Below are 22,382 nucleotides of genomic sequence, written 5' to 3'. Positions count from 1 at the left end.
CAGTAGCCATCCATTATACTGCCCCCCATACCTGTGCCAGTAGCCATCCATTATACTGCCCCCCATACCTGTGCCAGTAGTCATCCATTATACTGCCCCCCCAAAACTGTGCCAGTAGTCATACATTATACTGCCCCCCATACCTGTGCTAGTAGTCATCCATTATACTGCCCCCCCAAAACTGTGCCAGTAGTCATACATTATACTGCCCCCCATACCTGTGCTAGTAGTCATACATTATACTGCCCCCCACATACCTGTAGTTAATAGAATCACTGGCACTCGAAAGGCAGGGGCAAGTCCTTGAGTATTTATTAGCAGAAAAGGCAAAGTTTCGGGTCAGACCCCTTTATCAAGTATTAAAGCTTGATAAAGGGGTCTGACCCCGAAACATTGCTTTTTCTGCTAATAAATACGCAAGGGCTTGCCCCTGCTTGCACCTGCCTTTCGAGTGCCAGTGATTCTATTAACTACTTCCATTAGGAGGGTGCCGATCCCTCCATCACCGTGCACCGGGAAATCATTACGTAGGCCAGGGTGTGTGAGCAGAGCTTCTACTTGACCCCACATACCTGTACCAGCAAGCTCAGCAGCCATGCATCATACAGCCCTCCAGCAGCCATCATATTGCCCCCAATCTTTAAATGTGCCAGCAGCAGCAAAAAATATATTCGATCAAGTATTTATGTACCTGTGCCAGCGCTCAGCCCACCAGCAACAGCAAACATATGGCCCTGGCCCAAATCTGTACCTGGCTGTGCCAGCAGAAAGCTTCACACTTTCACAGTAATAGAAAGAATGTGTTCAGTTCAGTGCAACTGTGCAAGGCTGAGAGCAGCAAGCGCAAGCCACACCAAGTAGGCCACCAACTCTCTGCCCAAATGAGTGACCATGATTACTGAAACAAATTATTAAATAAACGCTTTAAAAAAAATGAAAGTATGAAAAAAAACAACCCACCATTAAAAGTGTGCCCCTCAATGATGGCGTCCTAGACAGCCGCCTACTCTGCCTACCCCTAGTTCTGGCCCTGACCCCTGCAGTGAGCACCAACCATCTGGGTTTTTGGTGTGCTATGTGGACATGGTGTTGTTTAAAGTGGGTGTGGTCTAAAAACAGGGAGTGGCTAACACTGTCTTCCATTATCAGCCCTCCACCATGTAGATTACAACAAATCCAGCCCTCTGTACCATAGAAGTTGGACAGCACTGTTCTAATGTTATCTGGAGCCTGTCGTCTAGGAGTGAAGCCTGTTTGGTCTTGCTCTATAAGATCAGGGTCTTGTGGTAAAATGGGTGTGGTTTAAAGTGGGTGTGGTCTAAAAACAGTGAGTGGCTAACACTGGCTTCCATTATCGGCCCTCCACCATGTAGATTACAAAAATTCCGGCCCTCTGTACCATATAAATTGGACAGCACTGTTCTAATGTTATCTGTAGCCTGTCGTCTAGGAGTGAAGCATGTTTGGTCTAGCTCTATAAGATCAGGGAGGAATCTACTTAGGCGGTCTGTCTATATTCATGACAGATATTGGCCTTTAATTTGAACATTCAAAGTGGTCTTTACGTGGTTTTGGTATGAATGTCAATTGGGCTTTCAATGATTCCTCATTACATGACTCTGCTGATCTGATGGAGTTGAACATTTAGTTAATGAATACATACAAAGATTGTGGAAAGAAACAGGCTCCAAAACTGCAGAAGCTGTGCTGCAAGGTTTACTCACACGACATGTTTCGAGCTTCTTGGCTCTTTTTCAAGTGTTTATTTCCACAATCTTTGTATGTATTCATTGGCATGAGCTTCAGTTGGGACAGAAGCAAGTGGAACAGGCATCAGGGTCATGTAACTGGTACAAACCCCCTATTTGGTTTGCAGAACATTTTAGTTAAGTGTGGGTTTGATATGTTCGCAACTTTTTGTAGTATAGGCCTGTGAAGCCGTCTGGACCTGGGGATTTAGCTGTGTTTAAATGCCTTAGAGACTTCCTCATTTGTGATGGGTGCATCTATGTTTAGTTGACTTTGTTAGTTTAGGGAGTTGTAGAGAAGATATTATTTTGTTAGCTAAAGTAGATGGAAAGGTGCCTGGTTTTGTTTAAAGGTTTGAATAGTATGTAGAAAATTTGAGTAAGATTTTTTGGGGATTGCTAGTTAAAACTCCAGATTTAGTACGTATAGTGGTAGGTTGAGGTTTGTGTTGGTTCAATTTCCTGGCTAGCATCGTCCCGATTTTATTGCTTAATAATTATAATTAATAATAATTGTAAAAGTCCTTAGGCCATCAGACAAATCTTCAGGCCAACATGCCAGTCTTCTTGATGCCAGGATGCCCAGCCAACTTAGAATCAGGGTGGTTGTAAGTGCTTCCAGATGTAGGTTTTTAGGACCAAAGATCTTGTCTTTATAAAAGAGTAGTTAATTATCAACACAGAGATTTGGGCAGGGAGGCTGAGGCTGTATTTATACAACCTTTGACACTTTGTATATTTTGTGCAGTTGCTTAGAATTACAATTTCAAGAATTACAAATATTACCTTTTGGGTTTACATCTGCTTTTGAGCAGCGCTGACTACTAGCAAAGTTTGAAAATGGATTTCTTTGGACACTTTCTGACAAATGACATATTTATTGGCTTTGATAAATACACCAATTTGGTAATGGTTTCCTGAAAATTAAATACATGAATGTTTAGAAGATGTTAGTGATTTTTTCCCAGAAGGATATTGTCAAGACCGCCGGGAGCGCGAGGAGTCGCGTCCGCTCCCGGCGGCGAAGAATCCAAGATGGCGGCGCCCAGTCAACCCACGTGGGTTCCGACGCCGGCGCCGTGACGTCAGCGCGGCGCGACGGTCGCAGGCGCGCTGACGCTGGCGCAAGGGCGCCAAATTCAAATATAAAAGGACGCCTGAGACGCCAAGATGGCGCCCGAAAATAGGATCTGTTCCTGTATTGATTCCTGGGTTCCCTGTTGCCTATTCCTGTTATCCCTGAGGATATTCCTGTTTGATCTCTTGTTGCTGACCCCCTGCCTGGACTTTGGACTTTGATTCTATTCTGCCTGCCTTGTGACCTGTTGCCTGAACTCGATTACCCTTTCTGCTTTATCCCTGGATACCACGATCCTGATCCCTCCTGAGGGGCTTCCTCCTAGATCCGGACTACTCCCCAGAGGGGGCTCCCGGCTCCCTGACATTATTTTCGGGCCATGGATCCTTCTGAGGAAGCCACACCTCATGTCGGACGAGCGCTCCGCGGACTGGCATCCCGCATGGAGGACTACGAAAACCAGCAGGTTCGCATTGGGCAAGCACTCGATATCCTGCTAGCTCAAGTGCCTTCTGAGCCTTCCACTGCTCCACCTACTGGAGATCCCCCCATGGCGGCAGCCCCTACGAACGCAAGCTACCCGACAGGTGAGCCTCGCATTCCACCTCCCCCTCGCTTCAGTGGGGACCCACAAGCCTGCAGGGGATTTGCCACACAATGCCAAATTCAATTTGAGTTCCAACCCACACAGTTTCCAAGTGAGCGTTCCAAGGTGGGGTATGTGATGTCTCGATTGGAAGGCAAGCCACTGGAGTGGGCAACGTCTCTTTGGGAGAAGAATTCCCCGGTGACTTACGATGTTAAAGACTTTCTCCAAGCTTTTCGCATAGTCTTTGATGCTCCAGGTCGGGTTACGAACGCCCCTGCCCGTCTCTTGCAGCTCCGGCAGGGAAGCCGCAGTGTCAATGAGTACGCTATAGACTTCCGAACTCTGATGGCGGAGACTTCCTGGTGTGATGACGCTTACAAGGCCGTATACTACCAAGGCCTATCCATCCGCATCAAAGATGATCTCGTCTCCAGAGAGACTCCTGACACCCTGGAAGGGCTGATCGCTCTATCCATTAAGGTTGACACCCGTCTCAGAGAACACCAGGTGGAGAGAGAGCGCAGCAGACGATTTTCTCCCATGTTGGCCCCTCGCTTTCAAAGGCCGATTCTGCAAGCACCCGCTGTCCCTGTGACTCATGTGTCCACGTCTCCTCTGGAGGAACCTATGCAAGTAGGAAAGGCTCGCCTCTCCGAGCAGGAAAGACTCCGAAGACGTATGGCAGGTCTCTGTTTGTACTGTGGTGGGCATTCCCATTTTGCCAACACCTGTCCTGCCAAAGCCAAGAGTTTTGTACCCCGAGGTATGTCTCAGGTTTCTCATGTAGGGGGCATCACTCGAGGGCCTCAGGAGAAGTATCAAAAAAATTCACGCAGACTCCTCCTTCCTTTGCAGATTCACCTGGCAAGTAAATCTATCTTCGAAAGGGCCTTCCTCGACTCCGGAGCGGATGGCAATTTCATGGATGCCTTTTTTGCCGAACGCATGAAGATTCCCCTGCTTCCATTGTCTTCACCCCTGCGAATTACCGCCATAGATGACAAACCCCTGGAGTTTGAATTCGTCACAAAGTTCACGGCGGAACTTTCTGTACAAGTTGGGGCGCTGCATCAAGAAAAACTTTCATTCTTCATCATTCCCTGTCCCTCTACTCCAGTAATATTGGGTCTTCCGTGGTTACGTCTGCATAACCCCTCCATAGACTGGTCCACTGGGCAGATCTCTCGTTGGAGTTTATTTTGCCTGCAACATTGCCTTCCGCCAAAACCCCTCGAGAAGGTGAATGTCTCCTCTGCGGAATTAAAAACTTTGCCCTCCACTTACAAGGGATTTTCCGATGTCTTTTGTAAAAAGTCGGCAGAGTTCCTTCCCCCACATCGCTCCTACGATTGTCCGGTTGAACTCCTGCCAGGAGCTATGCCCCCCAGAGGGCGCACCTACCCTCTCTCTCCTGCAGAGACTACCGCTATGAAGGAGTACATCCAAGAAAATCTCCAGCGGGGGTTTATCCGCCCTTCTACCTCTCCTGCAGGGGCTGGGTTCTTCTTTGTGGAGAAGAAGGACGGAGGCCTTCGGCCTTGTATAGACTATCGGGGTCTGAATAAGATCACCGTGAAGAACAGGTACCCCCTGCCCCTGATTGCCGAGCTCTTTGACCAGCTGAAAGGGGCAAAGATTTTCTCCAAGTTGGATCTCCGGGGGGCCTACAACCTCATTCGCATCCGGGAGGGTGACGAATGGAAGACGGCATTCAACACTCGGGATGGGCACTATGAATATCTTGTTATGCCCTTCGGCCTATGCAATGCCCCTGCCGTCTTCCAGGAGTTTGTTAATGATGTGTTCCGAGATCTCCTAGGAAGGTTCGTAGTCGTATACTTGGACGACATCCTGATCTTTTCCAAGGACCTTGAAAGTCATCGCTCCCAGGTGAAGGAGGTACTCTCTCGTCTGAGGAAGAACTCTCTCTTCGCCAAGTTGGAGAAGTGTGTCTTCGAGGTATCCAAGATCCCCTTCCTAGGATACATTATCTCTCCAGAGGGATTTGAGATGGACCCCGTGAAAGTGTCGGCCATCCAGGAGTGGCCTCTCCCACTGAGTACCAAGGCAATCCAGAGGTTCATCGGATTTGCTAATTATTATCGACAGTTCATCCGGGGGTTCTCTTCTCGCATTGCACCTATCCTGGCCCTCATCCGGAAAGGGGGTAAACCCAGCCTGTGGCCTCAATCCGCCATAGAAGCCTTTCAGTCCTTGAAAGAGGCCTTCACGTCCGCTCCTGTTCTCCGACATCCCAATCCTGCACTACCCTTCTGCATCGAAGTTGATGCTTCTGAAGTCGGAGCCGGAGCTATCCTGTCTCAGAGACACTCCACTGATGGAAAATTGCACCCCTGTGCGTTTTTCTCCAAGAAGTTCTCATCCGCAGAGCAGAACTATGATGTCGGAAATCGAGAACTCTTAGCAGTCAAGCTTGCCCTTGAAGAATGGCGTCACCTCCTGGAGGGCTCTGAAATTCCTGTCCAGATTTTCACAGATCACAAGAATCTGGAGTTTATACAGTCCCTCAAGAGGCTAAATCCCAGACAAGCCAGGTGGGCCCTTTTCTTTTCCCGTTTTAACTTTGTTTTGACTTATCGCCCAGGTTCCAAGAATCTGAAAGCCGATGCCTTGTCTCGTAGCTTCACTCCGGTGGACCGTGACCCTGAGAGGCAGGAACCAATCATTCCACCAGTCAAGATCATTGCCTCTCTGTATCCCCAATTTGCCGACCAGATTCTGGCTGGGCAGTCCTCGGCTCCTCAAGATACTCCGATTGGCATGGCCTTCGTCCCTCCAGAACTTCGCCTGGCCATCCTGCAACAAACCCACTGCTCCAGACAAGCTGGACATCCTGGTCCGGCCAAGACCCTTGAACTCTTGAGGCGCCTAGTCTGGTGGCCTGATATCCGCAAGGATGTAAAGGACTTTGTGGCTGCTTGTAATGTCTGTGCCACTTCTAAGCCTAGCCATTCCCGCCCCAGCGGGTTGTTACAGCCTTTGCCGGTTCCCTCTCGTCCGTGGACGCACCTCTCTATGGACTTTATTGTCGAACTTCCTCCCTCCGGTGGGAATACTGTAATCTGGGTTGTCATTGACCGCTTCAGCAAAATGGCCCATTTCATCCCTTTGAAGAAGTTACCCTCTGCGGTGGAATTATCCCAACTCTTTATTAAGTACATCTTCCGCTTGCATGGTTTCCCGGTGGAGATCGTCTCCGACAGAGGCACCCAGTTTACCGCCAAGTTCTGGCGTTCTCTATGTAAAGACTTGGGAATAACACTTAAATTTTCATCTGCCTACCACCCGCAGACGAATGGGGCAGCTGAACGTGTGAACCAAGCCTTAGAACAGTTCCTGAGGAACCACGTGTCTCTTTGCCAGGACGATTGGTCTGACCTCCTCCCGTGGGCGGAGTTTGCTCATAATAATGCATGTCATTCCTCCACAGGAAGGTCTCCATTTATGGTGGTGTATGGACAGCACCCTCAAGCCTTTCCTCAGGACTTCGTGTTGTCGGACGTCCCGGCTGCAGATGATCTGACAGCCCATATGCTTGCTATTTGGGCTGCAACCAAGTCTAATCTGGAGAAGTGTGCTCTAGTCCACAAGACTTTCGCGGATCGCCGTAGAAGGCCCTCTCCTCCCTACAAGGTGGGTGATACTGTCTGGCTCTCTTCCAGGAATATTCGCTTGAAGGTGCCATCTCCCAAGTTGGGTCCGAAGTTCCTGGGTCCATTCCCCATCTTGGAGATAATTAACCCTGTAGCCATCAGACTTCAACTCCCACCAGAGATGAGAATCCCCAACGTGTTCCACGTCTCCCTGGTGAAGCCCACCGTCTCCAACCGTTTCTCTGGTGTCCAATCTCCTCCTCCTGCTGTCTCTGTGGAGGGTCAACAAGAATTCGAGGTGGAGAGAATCCTTGATTCCAGAATCTCCAGAGGGTCCCTTCAGTACCTCATCCATTGGAAGGGCTTTGGCCCCGAAGAATGCTCTTGGGAGGGACATCGTGATGTGCATGCTCCTCGTTTGGTAAGAGACTTCCACTCCAAGTTTCCCCAGAAACCAAGTCCCGGTGGTCCTGAGGCCCCCGTGAGGGGGGGGGTACTGTCAAGACCGCCGGGAGCGCGAGGAGTCGCGTCCGCTCCCGGCGGCGAAGAATCCAAGATGGCGGCGCCCAGTCAACCCACGTGGGTTCCGACGCCGGCGCCGTGACGTCAGCGCGGCGCGACGGTCGCAGGCGCGCTGACGCTGGCGCAAGGGCGCCAAATTCAAATATAAAAGGACGCCTGAGACGCCAAGATGGCGCCCGAAAATAGGATCTGTTCCTGTATTGATTCCTGGGTTCCCTGTTGCCTATTCCTGTTATCCCTGAGGATATTCCTGTTTGATCTCTTGTTGCTGACCCCCTGCCTGGACTTTGGACTTTGATTCTATTCTGCCTGCCTTGTGACCTGTTGCCTGAACTCGATTACCCTTTCTGCTTTATCCCTGGATACCACGATCCTGATCCCTCCTGAGGGGCTTCCTCCTAGATCCGGACTACTCCCCAGAGGGGGCTCCCGGCTCCCTGACAGATATATGGTTTTTGTTTCTTTAAAACTACATGGCTGCACATATGTTCCAAGACTGCTTCAGTACTTGACATCACTTCCTCTTACAGAACATGACAGATGGTAGAAGGGGAACTCCAGTCAGGGGTCCCATGGCAACACATGGCCCCAAGAGACTCAAATGTGTTATTTTTGCTGGTCACAAAGGCTAAGGTGGTATTTTGGCATCATTTGGCATGGCCAGGGAGATTCTGATGTGTGACAATGCGTTTGCAGTGAATTTTTTTAATTTGGCTCCATTCTAATTCTTGGCTGGCCAAGTTGAATGATTACCTAATATTTGGGGGCCCTGGGGGAGTGCCCTTATACTACTATACTAGTATAGAGCCCATAATTAATGATGGTGGCACGGGGATATGGCAAGCTGACACACAGGGTAGCGGCAGTAAGAGTAGAACTGGTTGCAGTAGTACTTGGGCAGCGATTAATGAAGAATATCTGTGTGTGAAATATATGTGTAATTTATTTGAGAGCTGTTAGTTGGAATTGTTAGTTGGATGGATGCAAGTTATTGGTTTCTGTTAAAGGTTAATAAAATGGTGATCTAGGTTGTTGAAAACAGATGGAGCAAACCCAGAGCAAAATGCTTGTTTCAAAACTGTGGGTCTTCTGATGGAGGAAGTGGACTAATGTAATGTCAGGAATGCAAATGTTATGTTTCAAAGAATAGGTGTCAGATTCAAGGGAAATCCTTTACATAGAAGTGGCAAATGACTTCTGAATATATATAAATAGGGTAGGGGATCAACCTTCTGCCACTGACCCCAGTAACTCCCTGACTAATCCTCAACTCCCTGGCCTTTACTATTAATGAAACCCCTCTGTGATTTGTTTAACCTTTGCATGTAGCCAATTGTCCCTTCACCCCAAATAAAATGTGCAAAGGAATGCAGCTTCAGGAGGACTGTGTATACATATTTTGAGATACTCAAGTCTCTTAGCAGGAGGTGCAACACATGTTCTCTGTCATCTCTGTATTTCATGTGCAGACAATGTTTGCAGTCACAGTAATACGGGTACATATTGATGTTCTTGATAATGAAACCTTGCTGTGCTTTTGGAGATTTTGTCTGAGTTTGTGGTTTGATTTTTTTAATACTGTGTCTTTTACCTTCTTCATTAAAGGTGTTCATATGGGTTAAAATGTGTGCATGCAAGAAGGCTATGCATCCTACAGCAACTTAGCAATGGAGAGCGATAACAAGGTGAGTCTTCTCTTCATTTCTTTCTGTATTCCAGCTTATGGCTGCATGGACGCCTGCAGTGTTCTTGTATTAAAGTTATGAAAGTAGGAAAATGTTCCTAGCCTGTGTCTGCTGATGAAAAGTTTGGACACAATTTTGTTATAAAAGTCATCTTATATAGCACAACTGTATAAGTGTACATAGTTTTTCAGTAACAAGAGTCCCCCTAACCTGTAGAACATATTGCATTAGCTACCAAAAATGAATGAATCAAGACATGTCATCCATATGACTTTGATTGCCATTTGCAGTGAACAGGGATTAGTTTAGAGCATTCGTTTTGCCTCCATTGCAGAACTGCAAAATGCTTCCATGTAAAATGCTTCATATCAACCCATGTGCCCTTGGACTTATGGTGGGTATTGGACGAATTTCTACCATGTTTCCTTCAGCTCATCTGGTTGCATAAATTGTTTCCTCTATTTATGGAGCTGCACAGATATAGAAAAACCTGTTCCAAATTGAGCACAAGCGTGTCTATTGAAGTAGGGGATCTCTTGAGCTACCACCTCAAAGGTGATAGTAGCCCTAAGGTTCCCACTGCCTCCTATGCCAATTATCACAGCTCCTAGAGAATTAGATGCTGATGTATATTGGATGTTGAGCACTTACTGTCAATGATGACATCCTAACACTGAAGATTTTTTGCAAAAGTACATCCAACTGATTTGGGCGCTCGCAGCCAGAGTATGGCACACATATGGCACTGAAGTGTGAACACAGTGAGGACAGTGAGGTTGTGGAATGCACTGCCGGGTGATGTTGTGATGCTGATTCAGTTAATGCCTTTAAGAATGGCTTGGATGATTTCTTGGACAGACATAATATCAAAGGCTATTGTGATACTAAAGTCTATAGTTAGTATAGATATGGGTATATATAATTTATGTGAAGGTATGGAGGGGTGTGTGTATGGATGCTGGGTTTTCATTTGGAGGGGTTGAACCTGATGGACTTTGTCTTTTTTCTACATGATTTAACTATGTAACATTGTAATGCAGGACTGTGACTGGGGTGCAAGCAATGCAGGAGACAGTTAATCTCCGTACTGATACCTTTTTAATGTTTACACAGCAACCAGACTTTTATGTGGTGGGCCTCGGGCCGCCAGTTGGACAGCACTGGTTTAGCATTTTCACTGTAGATGCATCAAGCACATTGCCACCTTGTGGCCGCAATTATGCTGGAATTGTGGGGAAAATTAGCCCTGTTGTCTCAGGGAAATCAATGACCTTTTCCATATAATGTATACAGTACATTGTGTTATCCAGGGCACCTGTCTAACTCCTCTTTATAACTTTTCATCTTCGTTTTGCCATTGATTAAATTTTTAGTGCAGGCATTTTTTACCATTGCCTTCCACTCCATTAGCTCAGGATTGCAGGAGGGTTTCCAATTCATCGATATTAATTCCATCAGAGTACTGTTTGCTTTGTTTCCTGCCTGCTTTTGGTCCTGCCCTGTAGCTTTCTTACTCTGTATCTTGCCTTGTGCTGATGTAACTCTTCTTCCTATTTCATCGTCAGGATTGTTGAGCTGGGGAAAAGGAGTGTCAAAACACTGAATTATTTGCAGCAACAACAACAGAAATACTAGCGCCGTTAATGGCATATTTCTGAAATACTCTTTATTTATACCCAGCTACAAGTTTCTATTATTGTCAGAGATCAAACTTTTAGCATAACTGCAGATTTAAATACAGGTTTAGGCTATATTAAACAGAATGCTTGGGACCTGGGGGTTTTCGGATAAAGGATCTTTCTGTAATTTGGATCTCCTTACCTTAAGTCTGCTAAAAAACATTCAAACCTTCAATAAACCCAGCAGGATTGGTTTGCCACAAATATGGTTTCATGCAGCTTCGTAACCACCAAGTACAAGGTACAGTTTTATTATTACAGGGAAAAGGAAATTATTTTTAAAAATTAGAGTGGATTTGAAGCAAATAATTCTATTGGAGATGTCCTCCCCATAATTTGGAGGTTTCTGGATAATTGGTTTTCTGGATAATGGATCCCATATGTGTTGTTTGTAATTTAAGTAGACTCTGTAATGCTTTTGTATATTATCATAGTGTTCTTGTTTCCAAACTCAAACATTTTTAACAAGTTAATTTTTAGCAATGTTTTTTTATTTTAATAGTAATGTTGTTTTTGTATGTTAATACTGTAATTATTGTTATTGCTTTTTGGGTGGATTTTTGGCCCTATAAATATTGCAAAAAGCGCATACACGAGCCAACTTCCCTGTAATATAACATTCAATGTGTTAAATATGAGTTTGTAAATGTGTATTACATTGTATGTCGTATTACAGGTAAGTTGGCTCATGTATTGCAGTACTGTGATGTCTAGTTCAAAAACACTTTTTACAGTACAGTGTTGTCTATTCTATTTCCAAACAGCTCTTTAGAGGAATATGTCTATAATCCATTGCACATAGTTTGTGTCACCTGCTTTATTGGGGCTAGCTGTTAAATACAAAAAGTGTTTACTAACTTCCTCTTAGCAGACATCACAGTAAATTTTCTTGTTCACGCAATGGATAGCCCCTTTTTTCTTAGTGTTTCCTTTTTCTGCTTTCGTAGCATACCACAACTGCTTCAGTCACTGCAATGAATGGGGACACTATACAGCCTGAGAGTTCATCTGTCCCACAAGGCTGGAATGAGTTCTGCAAGCTCCACGCTATCTCCACGGCAAGGGAGTTGGCAAAGCAGTATTGGTTATTCGCTAACCATAATCCACAACATGACATTCTGGCAGCAGAGATCTTCTCTTTGCATTTTGCAGATCTTTTCCAGCAGTATTTCAGGAACGAGGTGAGGGAAAGCTGGGGTATGGACCAATACAAATTTTTCCCCTTCAGCAGAGTCAAAGATTATAGAGAGACGGGTAGGAGGCCATCAGACGATCCTTCCAGTACGGTTGCAGCAAAGGTGGAGGTAGAATTTACAGCACAACATGAACATACCGATCAGACTGTTTCTGACACTTCTGTACAACTTGCACCAAAAACATGGAGCTCTGAAGAACTTCGACCGTGCAGCAATACCCCAGCTGCAAGATCCTTTATCCGATATTCCCTAGCCCAGTTTAGGAGAAGCATTAGAAATATATTCAGTAGAAAGTCGGCAGATTCTACTCCTCCTGAGACCAGGGTAGCAGAGACAGACTCTACAGAGCCACCACCCTGGCAAGGCTTGCATAAACGGATTTTGCCTTGGACTATTACCCGGGAGCCGGCAACTGAAATTCGCAAGGAAAGCCAGTTAAATTACAGCATGGTGGATGAGAACTGCATGGATGGTGGGACTTCTTGGCAGAGATGCCGTTTAGTTTTACGAAAATCTGGGACTTTGGAGAGTGATGAGTACCTTCTGGAGTTATTTGATCCTCCAAAGGTAAGGTATTTTTTATGAAGTACTGATAAAAAATATGGTATAGATGGTCCAAAGCATAGTAGTTACCATATAATTCTTATATATGTATTTTGACATTGTATATACTGTACAACAGCTACAGCTGTATGTTAAATATTCTTGTGTTAATCTGCTATTTCCTTATGTTTAGCTATTGCTCCTAATATAGAAGTCCACCTTTACAAGTACATTAAATATTTAGGATCTTGTACACAATGACAATTTAACACCATGAACAGGTGATCTTTTCTTTTAAATTATTGAACATGTTAGTAATGCACCTCTGTTATTTAGCGATTGATAGATATCAACTATGCACAAAGGTAATAGAGCCTTTTATTCAGTCTTCTCTAGTTTCTAGGGACTTTGGTTCTGGTAACCCTAGACCCTAGTTTTTTTTCGTGTAGTCCTGTGATTTTGTTTCCTTCCTCCTGAAAAAAGGAAAATGGCTAGTACCACACACACCCAAGTAGCCGTGATAATCAAAATGGTTGTATCTAAGAACTGTATATAATCTGAGTTGAAAACTATGGTATGGTACTATTTGCATGTGGCTCTTATGTTTTTGAAATTGAGGAGTCCGTGGCTCCAATCTGTTTAGACTTACTTGTTTTTGTTGTTGTTTCTTTGTCCCATAAATTAATGGAAGTGGGCTACTGGGAGGCACTAGAGTGACTAAATGTTACTGGGCCCACAGCAAATTCATTTTATGGCTCCTAACATACGGTATCCAGAGGTTGTCCTGTTTTACCAATATATGTTGAAATATATTTATTTGGGTCTCGTGGGGCCCCCTATACCTCCTGGGCCCCCCTGCAGCTGCAGGGTCTGCTTCCTCTGTAGTTACGTCCCTGCTGGGAGGGAATGATTGAACATGTCAAAGTTTTATGGAATTGAGAGTTAGGTTTAGCTGTAAGGGCCATGTCACGCAAGGTGTTTTCTCCACCAGTGTGGCAGATGAGAAAACGTAGATACACTTCCTTCCGCCCTTAAAAGCTGTACATTGACAGGGACACAGACAGAAGAGCACTACGGCATGGGAACACAAAAGTATGCATTGTTTTGAGTTGAGATCCAGCTTGTCTGTACACTAATACTGTGTCAATGAACAGTGGTTTCAGGCCAGAAGGACCATAGATACTCTTGTAGAGAAAATGCCACATGTCACATGGGCTAAGGGTAAATTAGAAAGTTTTTGTCTGTCAAATAGCTGAAATAGGTATAAAAACACCAGCATTTATTGGCAAAACCAATGCTTTGCTATATTTCCTGTGGCTGTGATTAATTTTAGAAATACATTTCACCTATCCAGTCATACTGTTTCTCTGTGACACCAAAAACCATCTGCAGGTTTGGTATAGTTGAAAACCATTCCTTTACAGAATAAACATATCCAAGCTTCCTGATACATACTTGATAAGTTTAGTACTGGAATAGTTGCATATTACATTATGGGGCAGATTTATCAAGGGTCCAATTTAAAATTTGAATTTTCGAGTTTTTTTCTATGGATAAATTCGACTAGGGAGTTATTCAAATTGGATTTGTCTTTTTCAAAACATTTTAATTCGATTTTTTTGGCCTTTTAAGAACTCAAATTTGATTATTTGTCACCTAAAACCTGCCTAATTGCTGTTTTAGTCAATGGGAGATGTCCAGGGATCAATTTGGAGTTGTTTGCATCCTTCCTGACATTCGAGTTCGAATCGTTTATTCACTCGAGTTTAAAAAATTAGATTTTTATAACAAATTTCCATTGGTCAAATTTCGAGTTCATGGGAGTTTTAAAAGAACTCACATGAATTCGACCATTGATAAATGTGCCTCTATATGTACAATGCTAAAAGTAATGACAATAAATTAAATTTTTTGCCTTTGTTGTAATGTATTTAATGTATATTTGTGGATTGTAATTTATGTCCAAATACTATCAGCCTGTATGTATGACAGACAGAAAGACAGACAGTCTGGTTTAGTTAGGTTGCAGTTTCATATTAACGCAGCTTATGATTTTGTCTTGAACTGATGGATCATGGTATAAAGGAAGTCTGAAGGATTTTATTTCCGTGCTGTGCAGGCCTGTGGCAGAGTCAATCCTCGTGCCAAGGAATTTATGAATTGAAGCTTTGGCCTCCTAGTTAATTTATTCTCATGCCAAGGTATTTATGAATTGAAGCTTAGTGTGGCTTTAGGAGGTTGGCAATTCCCATTCATGTACACAAGGTCATTTGCAGCTGATTTTAATAAATTTTATGAATGAAATACATCTGTGCTTTCTTTTTGTGGGTATGTGTTTTGAATTGGGACAATGTCATTATTTTTAATAATGTTTTTTTTAATAATGTTCCCTGTATAACATTTTTTTTTTTTTTAAATCTTTATTTTTTTATATTTTAAATTGCATTTTTATTTTTTTATCTGCTGTTAATTCTGAGCGAGAAAGGAAACAATGAGCCCCTTCTTGGCTACACAGTATACACAGGGAAGACAAATCACATAATAAATATATACAGAATCGTATCAGGACAAGGAGCTTAAGTGCTATGTGGTAAGAGACATAGTGGGAAGGAGGTCCCTGCCCCGTAGAGCTTACAGTCTAAGTTTATACATACTATACCTTGCACAGTGATCCGTAAACAAAACATTACATTACTTTATGTACTCATATGTAATGCACTTAAATATAATGTACTGGTTTGATACATCCGGTATTTTGAAATACAGATATTGTGCTAAAATGTTTGAATAAATGTATCCACATGTTTTACCTTTCCTGCAGTTGCTGACCTTAAAAACATGTTTCTGAATGTATCTATAAGATGAAAGGCATTTAAAAAAAAATATGACTAGTGTGTGAGAGGTGTGAGTAGGTGATCATAGAATTCTCTAGTCATTAGCTGCATAGATGTATATTTTCTCACTCAAGTACTATTGCAGGAGTGTTTGAAGCCGTAATGCAGAGTCAGACATTGCAGGCTGAGTGCTGCCTATTGGAGTTTTTGCCAGCCTCCAGATCAACTGGCAGTTAGGCAGGTTAAAATAGAGTGAAAAGGTTGAACTTGATGGACGTGTGTCTTTTTTTCAACCTAACTTACTATGTTACTATGTTTTGAGTGTCTATTTTTCGCTTATTTTCTAACAAGTACAGGTATAGGATCCGTTATCCAGAAAGCTCAGAATTATAGAAAGTCCATCTCCCATAGACCCCATTATAATCAAATAACTAGAAATGTAAAAAATGTTTTCCTTTTTCTGTGTAATAATAAAACGGCACCTTGTACATGATCCAAACTAAGACACAATTAATCCTTATTGGAAGCAAAACCAGTTTATTGGGGTTGTTTAACGTTTACATGATTTTCTAGTAGACTTTAGGTATGAAGAACCCAGCTGCAGAAAGATCTGGAAAACCCCAAGTCCCAAGCATTCTGGATAACAAGTCCCATACCTGTATATGGCATCAGGAGGAAAAGGCATGCTTTGGGTCTGCAGATTGGAGATGGTGGCTCTCTTAATCATAGCATGAAATGATAAAGTATAATGTCTGAAAGGCACTGTAGAATATGTCAGTGCCATATAAATAAGGGACAATAATGTCAGCACGCTTTCCATTTTATGCATTTATCCTAATCCCACAGAATATAGATTGGAGTGTTATCCTGGATTGATGAGAGTGAAAGTAGCAGGGCCAGATTCCTGTCTTCACCGCCTGAGGCCTCTTTGTGCCACAGGGCCCTAGCACCCAGCAACGTTGCGCTGCAGAAACATGCGTGCTTGAACCGAAAAGATGGCAATTAGCACCTCTTAGAATGCAGCTGGGCGGAATGCCGCCCCTACTGGCAGATAGGTAGTTAATAAACAAAAAAAAAAACAAAAAAAAGGTTGAACTCGATGGACATGTGTCTTTTTTCAACCTTACTTACTATGTTACTATGTTACTATGTATGTTACCATCTTGTTGCCCTATGCCCGGGAATTTGTGGCCTTGCCACAAATCCGAGCCTGGAAAGTAGTGTCTTCTTTCATGCCAATCATTTTGTTTTGGCATCAGGTTTAAAAGAAATTTGGAATTCAGATTTTAAAGTTAATGTTCAATATGAGGATTTTGGTTTATGCAGGTTTCTTGCTCCTAATTTGAGTCACATGGAGCCAAGGTCAAAGCGGGTTCAGTAAAAGTCTTTTTTTTTTTTCACTTATCTGTCAGCCGGCTTTGGGAACACCTCGGGGAAAGCACTCTAATGCTGCATCTCCATTTCTTCATTGATAAAATGTAGGTGGTGCGTGTGCATCTGTTTTTATAGATATGTATACTGACACGAATGATGAAATTACTGTGCAGGCAGTGGAGCTTCCCATATGTACTTTTCAAATTGTGCCCATAACCTTTTACCGTGAGATTTCATGGTTATGGATAACATGTGTGAAATACTTGCAAATTACTGTTTTTTCCCTGTGTGCTTTTGAGTGATACCAGCAATTCCTATTTACTTTCATTGGGTGGTGATTTTTCTTTTTATCCCCTGTCACGAAGCAAGAACGCTTTTGAAATTGCCCAGTGTGCCATTATCCTTAAAAATTTAGGTTTTTTTTAGAGCTGTTTTAATCAGGGCATCATATCAAACATAAACAGTAGAAGGTACCTGGGCTCCATCGGTCACTAGTCAGGGACACAATTTGTTTAATTCATTTTTTTCTTGGTAAAGGATCCCTTATACAGAAAGCTCAGAATTATGGGAAATGTATCCCCCAAATACTCCATTATAAGCAAATGTTTCAAATGTTTTTAAAACTGATTTATTTTTTTCTGTACAATAATATAACCATACCTTCTACTTGATTCTGTGATTATCCAAATTATGCAAGGATCCCTTATATGGAAAAACACCAGAGCAACACCAAGCATTCCAGATAATAGATCCCATACCTGAATTAGTTTATTTAATTATTTATTTTATTTAATTAATTTTATCCATATTAATAATTTTTTAACCCAACCTATATTCATTAATCACAATTATGCACCAATTCTAAATTCTGCTGCTAGGAGGAATATGCAGAGAAAAGCAGTAGATCCTCGAAAAGCAACATTGCTTCACTTCTCCAGGCATCAAACAAAACCAAGCATTCTTGTCCAAACAGAAAAAGTTATGGACTAACTATAAATATGCATGTAAAGGTGTAGGACCTGGATTTTGCAGATAAGTGGTCTTTTCATAATTTGGTTCACCATACTTTAGAGCATTTTAATAAAAGGCAATAAGTTTGCCAAGATGGAGGTGCAGCTTATAGCAGTGAATCAGCAAGTAGCATTTACCGTTTAAAAGCATTTTATTAGTTGCTACGGTTTACTGCTCTTGGACAAACTTAGTGCCATTTATTACATATAGGGGTAAGTCTGCTAGAATTGAATTTAAATATTAAATAAACCCAATGGGATTATTTTATATATTGGTTATCATCAAGTTTAAGGCTGTGTTTTTTAATACTACAGAGAAAAGGGAAATCGTTTTTTAAAATTTGAGTTATTTGATTAAATGGTGTCTATGGGAGATGATTTTCCCATAAATCAGAGCTTTCTGTATTATGAGTTTCTGGATAAGGAATCCTATCCCCTCTAGTTTCCATAATAAAACTGGTGCTTTAGAATTAGGGATGTAGCGAACGGCGGAAAAAATGTTCGCGAACATATTCGCGAACTTGCGACAAAACATGCGAATAGTTCGCGAACGTCGCGAACCCCATAGACTTCAATGGGAAGGCGAATTTTAAAAGCTAGAAAAGACATTTCTGGCCAGAAAAATGATTTTAAAGTTGTTTAAAGGGTGCAACGACCTGGACAGTGGCATGCCAGAGGGGGATCAAGGGCAAAAATGTATCTGAAAAATCCATTGTTGACACAGCGCTGCGTTTTGTGCTGTAAAGGGCAGAAATCACACTACGTCACTCAGGTGATGTTTCTGGACACGGAATGTGAAAAAGCTCACACAGCTAGGTGGCACTTGGTTAAAGACTGGGCAAATAATGCCTGCAAGGTCAACGTATACACTACAGCCGTTGGATACGGAATATATTATTGCTGCTTGAAAAACGTCACTCGGGTGGTGTTTCTGGAGACGGTATTATTATTGATATTTAGACAGCTAGGTGGCAGTTGTTTGAAGAACAGATGCAGATGAGAGATCAGCAGCAGGACAGACAGCTGCCCACAGCAGCTACATACAGAGCACTGCAGTAGAAGGTAGATTACTAGCCAGCAAAGCTACCTAACCTAAAATGTCCCTCAAATCCCTGCAGAGTTCTGTCCCTACAATACAGAGCAGTATCAAGTAGATTACTAGCCAGCAAAGTTACTATCAACTGTCCCTCAAATCACTAACAGCTCTCTCCCTACACTATCTCTTCCAAGCACACACAGGCAGAATGAAAAAATGCTGCAGGGCTTCAGTTTATATATGGAAGGGGAGTGGTCCAGGGGGTGTGGGGGTGGTCCAGGAGGGAGAGCTTCCTGATTGGCTGCCATGTATCTGCTGGTCTGGGGTGAGAGGGCAAAAATAAGCGCCAGCTAAGGCGAACCCAAATTGGCGAACGTCGCGCGACGTTCGCGAACATTCGCCGAACGCGAATAGTCGATGTTCGCGCGAATTAGTTCGCGGGCGAACAGTCCGCGACATCCCTATTTAGAATTTGGAAGAAGTAACTAGGCTCAGATGGGACGTAATCAACTGAATTTTTTATGTGGAATGCAGGCACCAAATCATACAATAGTCAGTGGTAAAAAGTGATGCGCAAAGTAAGTTAGTGAAAACAAAACAAGGAAAACATTATTATGGCATATAAATGAAGTGGGAAGCTAAGATGAGGGTACTAAATACTCGAAAGCACTAACAGAAGAAAAAAAGAGATAGTGGAAAAAAATAGACATTCATTGGTACTCAAGAGGAAAGGATTAATTGTAAGGCTACAGGCAATTGTTAAGAAATACAACAAAGATGTTGCAGTTCAATTTTATAGCTTTTACAACTTAATGTGCCTCTTACTTTCCAAAATAAAGTATACCCTAACACTATACACAAAGGATTTTTGGTACAGAGAAAGTGATACTAGAGTACAGCAAAACAAAACCTTCTAACTGTCACTTAATTGCAAAGGTGCAGACAAACGCTTGCGTCACCATTGACTGATCTTGTTAAACTGGTCACTGCTAGAAGGAGTGGTTCATCTGACTGAAGGTCCGCACTTAATAAACGCAAGGGGTAACCCTGCATAAAGTTCCTTGTGTGCCAGTGTGTTTACCATTTGATGTCATATTGGAGGTCGCCGGACTCCTAGCACTGAGCACCAGGAGTTCTCGTTATCCAATCTCCAGGAGTGTGCTCTGCTTCACTCTTTGTCGCTTCATCTGACTGAAGGACATATAATGTTATGCCACTTTATGAAAAGGTCAGCAGGGTGAATTCTAACAATTTTGACCCGTCTTATAACAGTAGTAAGCAAAGTGACTTTAGAACTCGAGAAGAAAGAAAGGGAAGAGATGACAGATATAGTCTAATATGTTAATGTAACTAACAGTTCAATAGGAAAGCATTTTCTACAAGTGGATAAGGGCCAGAAACAGGGAACATGACAGTGAAAAGAGGAATAGACACAAGTAATATAAGTAAGCACTTGTTTATAAAAAGGGTGGTGAATACATTGACTAGGTTTTCCCTTAGTTGCTTATTTCACTTCCTAAAATGTATAGCCCTGGTTCTTCCAACAAACTGGCCTACACTCTACACACATTCATTGTACATTGACAGCCTGGCATTTACATTTCATAGCCTGGCATAATGGTAGTGTGATGTGCCACATATAGTTATACACAAATTAGCGGTCATTTTCTAGTCCTCTATCTTGGTACTTTTTTCCCCCCAGGGCAAAAAATGGAGTTAGACTAAAATGTGATCCTATGAGATTTCAGACATAGTGTCCAATACACCTTTGACCATGGTAAATTGAACGTTGGCAGTAAATAAGTGTAAAAAGTCACACATCCTTCGTGGCCTTAATGAATGGAACAATGGTAATTGACCATCTCTTTCTATGGCCATTTAACAACTATGGGTAGTGGCTGGCAGGGAGATTTTCTGGCGATTTGTTGCCCGCAGCAATGCATTTTTATCGTGGACGACATCTTCCCGTCGACCACTGCCCTATTGGTTGGCCAGTGTATGGCTAAAATATGGGGGCTTGAATGATGATTATAATGGTATCTGAAGTGTCTTTCTTACTAGTTGCACAATGCACTTTAAGATGTATAACACTAAATAGTTAATGGAAAACTTTTACCCATACTGCACTGCTGGTAGTCACATGAGATTATAAATGATTGTTTTTGGTTGTTCCTTTTTACACTTGATAAAGGGCGTGGGCCCGAAACATGTTGTGTAACTCATTATCCCAATAAAGAACTTTGCAGACAAGTTGCTGCCCTGGATTTGTTCCACAACTACTGAATGCATCTTACTATGTAAAGCCATACAAAGTGTTTGAGGATGATTAATCTGCTAATGTACAACAGTATAACTAGTAGTTAATGTCCTACTAATAAAATCTATTGCTGCCCTTCTCACCTTGGGAAGATGATTAGCAAACATATTCTGGAATTTTTCCGACAATGCCACAATTCTACACCATCTACAATTTTGGGCTCCCAAGCAGTGACTTGCTGATATACCTCTGCTGAAATAAAACATTTTGGGTTTCTGGGTATATTTAATTCTGATTACAGATTGTTCTCCTCTTTAAGCCACAAGTTCCATAAAGCCATACACCAAACAAGAAATGACCACATCCCCCTCCTACTCACATGCTTCAAGAAACTCACACTGCTTGAAATTCCCTAAGCAGCCATACTTCTGCATAACACAGTTTTACTTCTCTCTGTGGATGAACTATTTGTTTGCACATGAATGATACTTAATTTAGGAGTGCACAAATTTGGTTCAGAATTAGGATGAGCCCCAGAACATTTTGCAGTATTTGGATAAGGACAAATACTTTCTGCTCTGCTCCAAACCAAAATAACAATTCTTGATGTTATTAGACTTTTTGTTCCATCATTTTATTCCATCATTTTATGTATATGTATATTATGTATAACGTTCTACTGCAGAATATGAAGCATAGGTATAATTTCACCATGCTGGGTGCTGGTCATCACTTTGCACAGTTTACAGAGTGATCCCTGCTGGAAATGTCGGATGAAGTTGCAGCGTTGATCCGACGCGACACAACTGTCAGATGCAGACGCAATGTGCAGCGTCTGCATCCGACAGTCGTGTCGCGTCGGATCAACGATGCAACACCATCCGACAATGCATTCACTTACCTTATTTCCGTCGCATTCAATTTGACACCGGCTTTTTGTTGCATCGATTCGGATCGCACTGAAAACGTCCATGTAGGCCTACCCTAAGTCATCAAATTGTTGGGATAATCACTGAGCGGCAAACCCAAGGAGATAAGCGTTCAGACTCTGACACAAGACATGTCCCTGAAATCTCATGATTTTAACCACCTAGAAAATGAATGTCAACTTTTCGCCCTTCTCCAAAAAAAAAAAAAAAAAAAAAAAAAAAGAATGATATCCAAAATAATATCATACGTTGCTTAATATGGGGATAATGGATGTTAGTAAACTTGCT

The 22,382-nt window shown here is 42.7% G+C and overlaps 1 protein-coding gene across 1 annotated transcript in view; it reads left to right on the top strand.

Moving 5' to 3' along the window:
- sh2b3.S (SH2B adaptor protein 3 S homeolog) overlaps positions 1-22,382 on the top strand; it is an 85,456-nt gene that overhangs the window by 16,079 nt on the left and 46,995 nt on the right. Inside the window, exons 2-3 of the mRNA XM_018244217.2 lie at positions 9,157-9,236; positions 11,863-12,678. Of these exons, the coding sequence (XP_018099706.1) occupies positions 9,183-9,236; positions 11,863-12,678 (870 nt within the window). The 5' untranslated portion in view covers positions 9,157-9,182. The remainder of the gene's footprint in view (positions 1-9,156; positions 9,237-11,862; positions 12,679-22,382) is intronic.

This window comes from Xenopus laevis, chromosome 1S (assembly GCF_017654675.1).
Source record: "Xenopus laevis strain J_2021 chromosome 1S, Xenopus_laevis_v10.1, whole genome shotgun sequence".
NCBI lineage: Eukaryota > Metazoa > Chordata > Amphibia > Anura > Pipidae > Xenopus > Xenopus laevis.
This window is presented reverse-complemented; position numbering and strand designations above follow the sequence as displayed.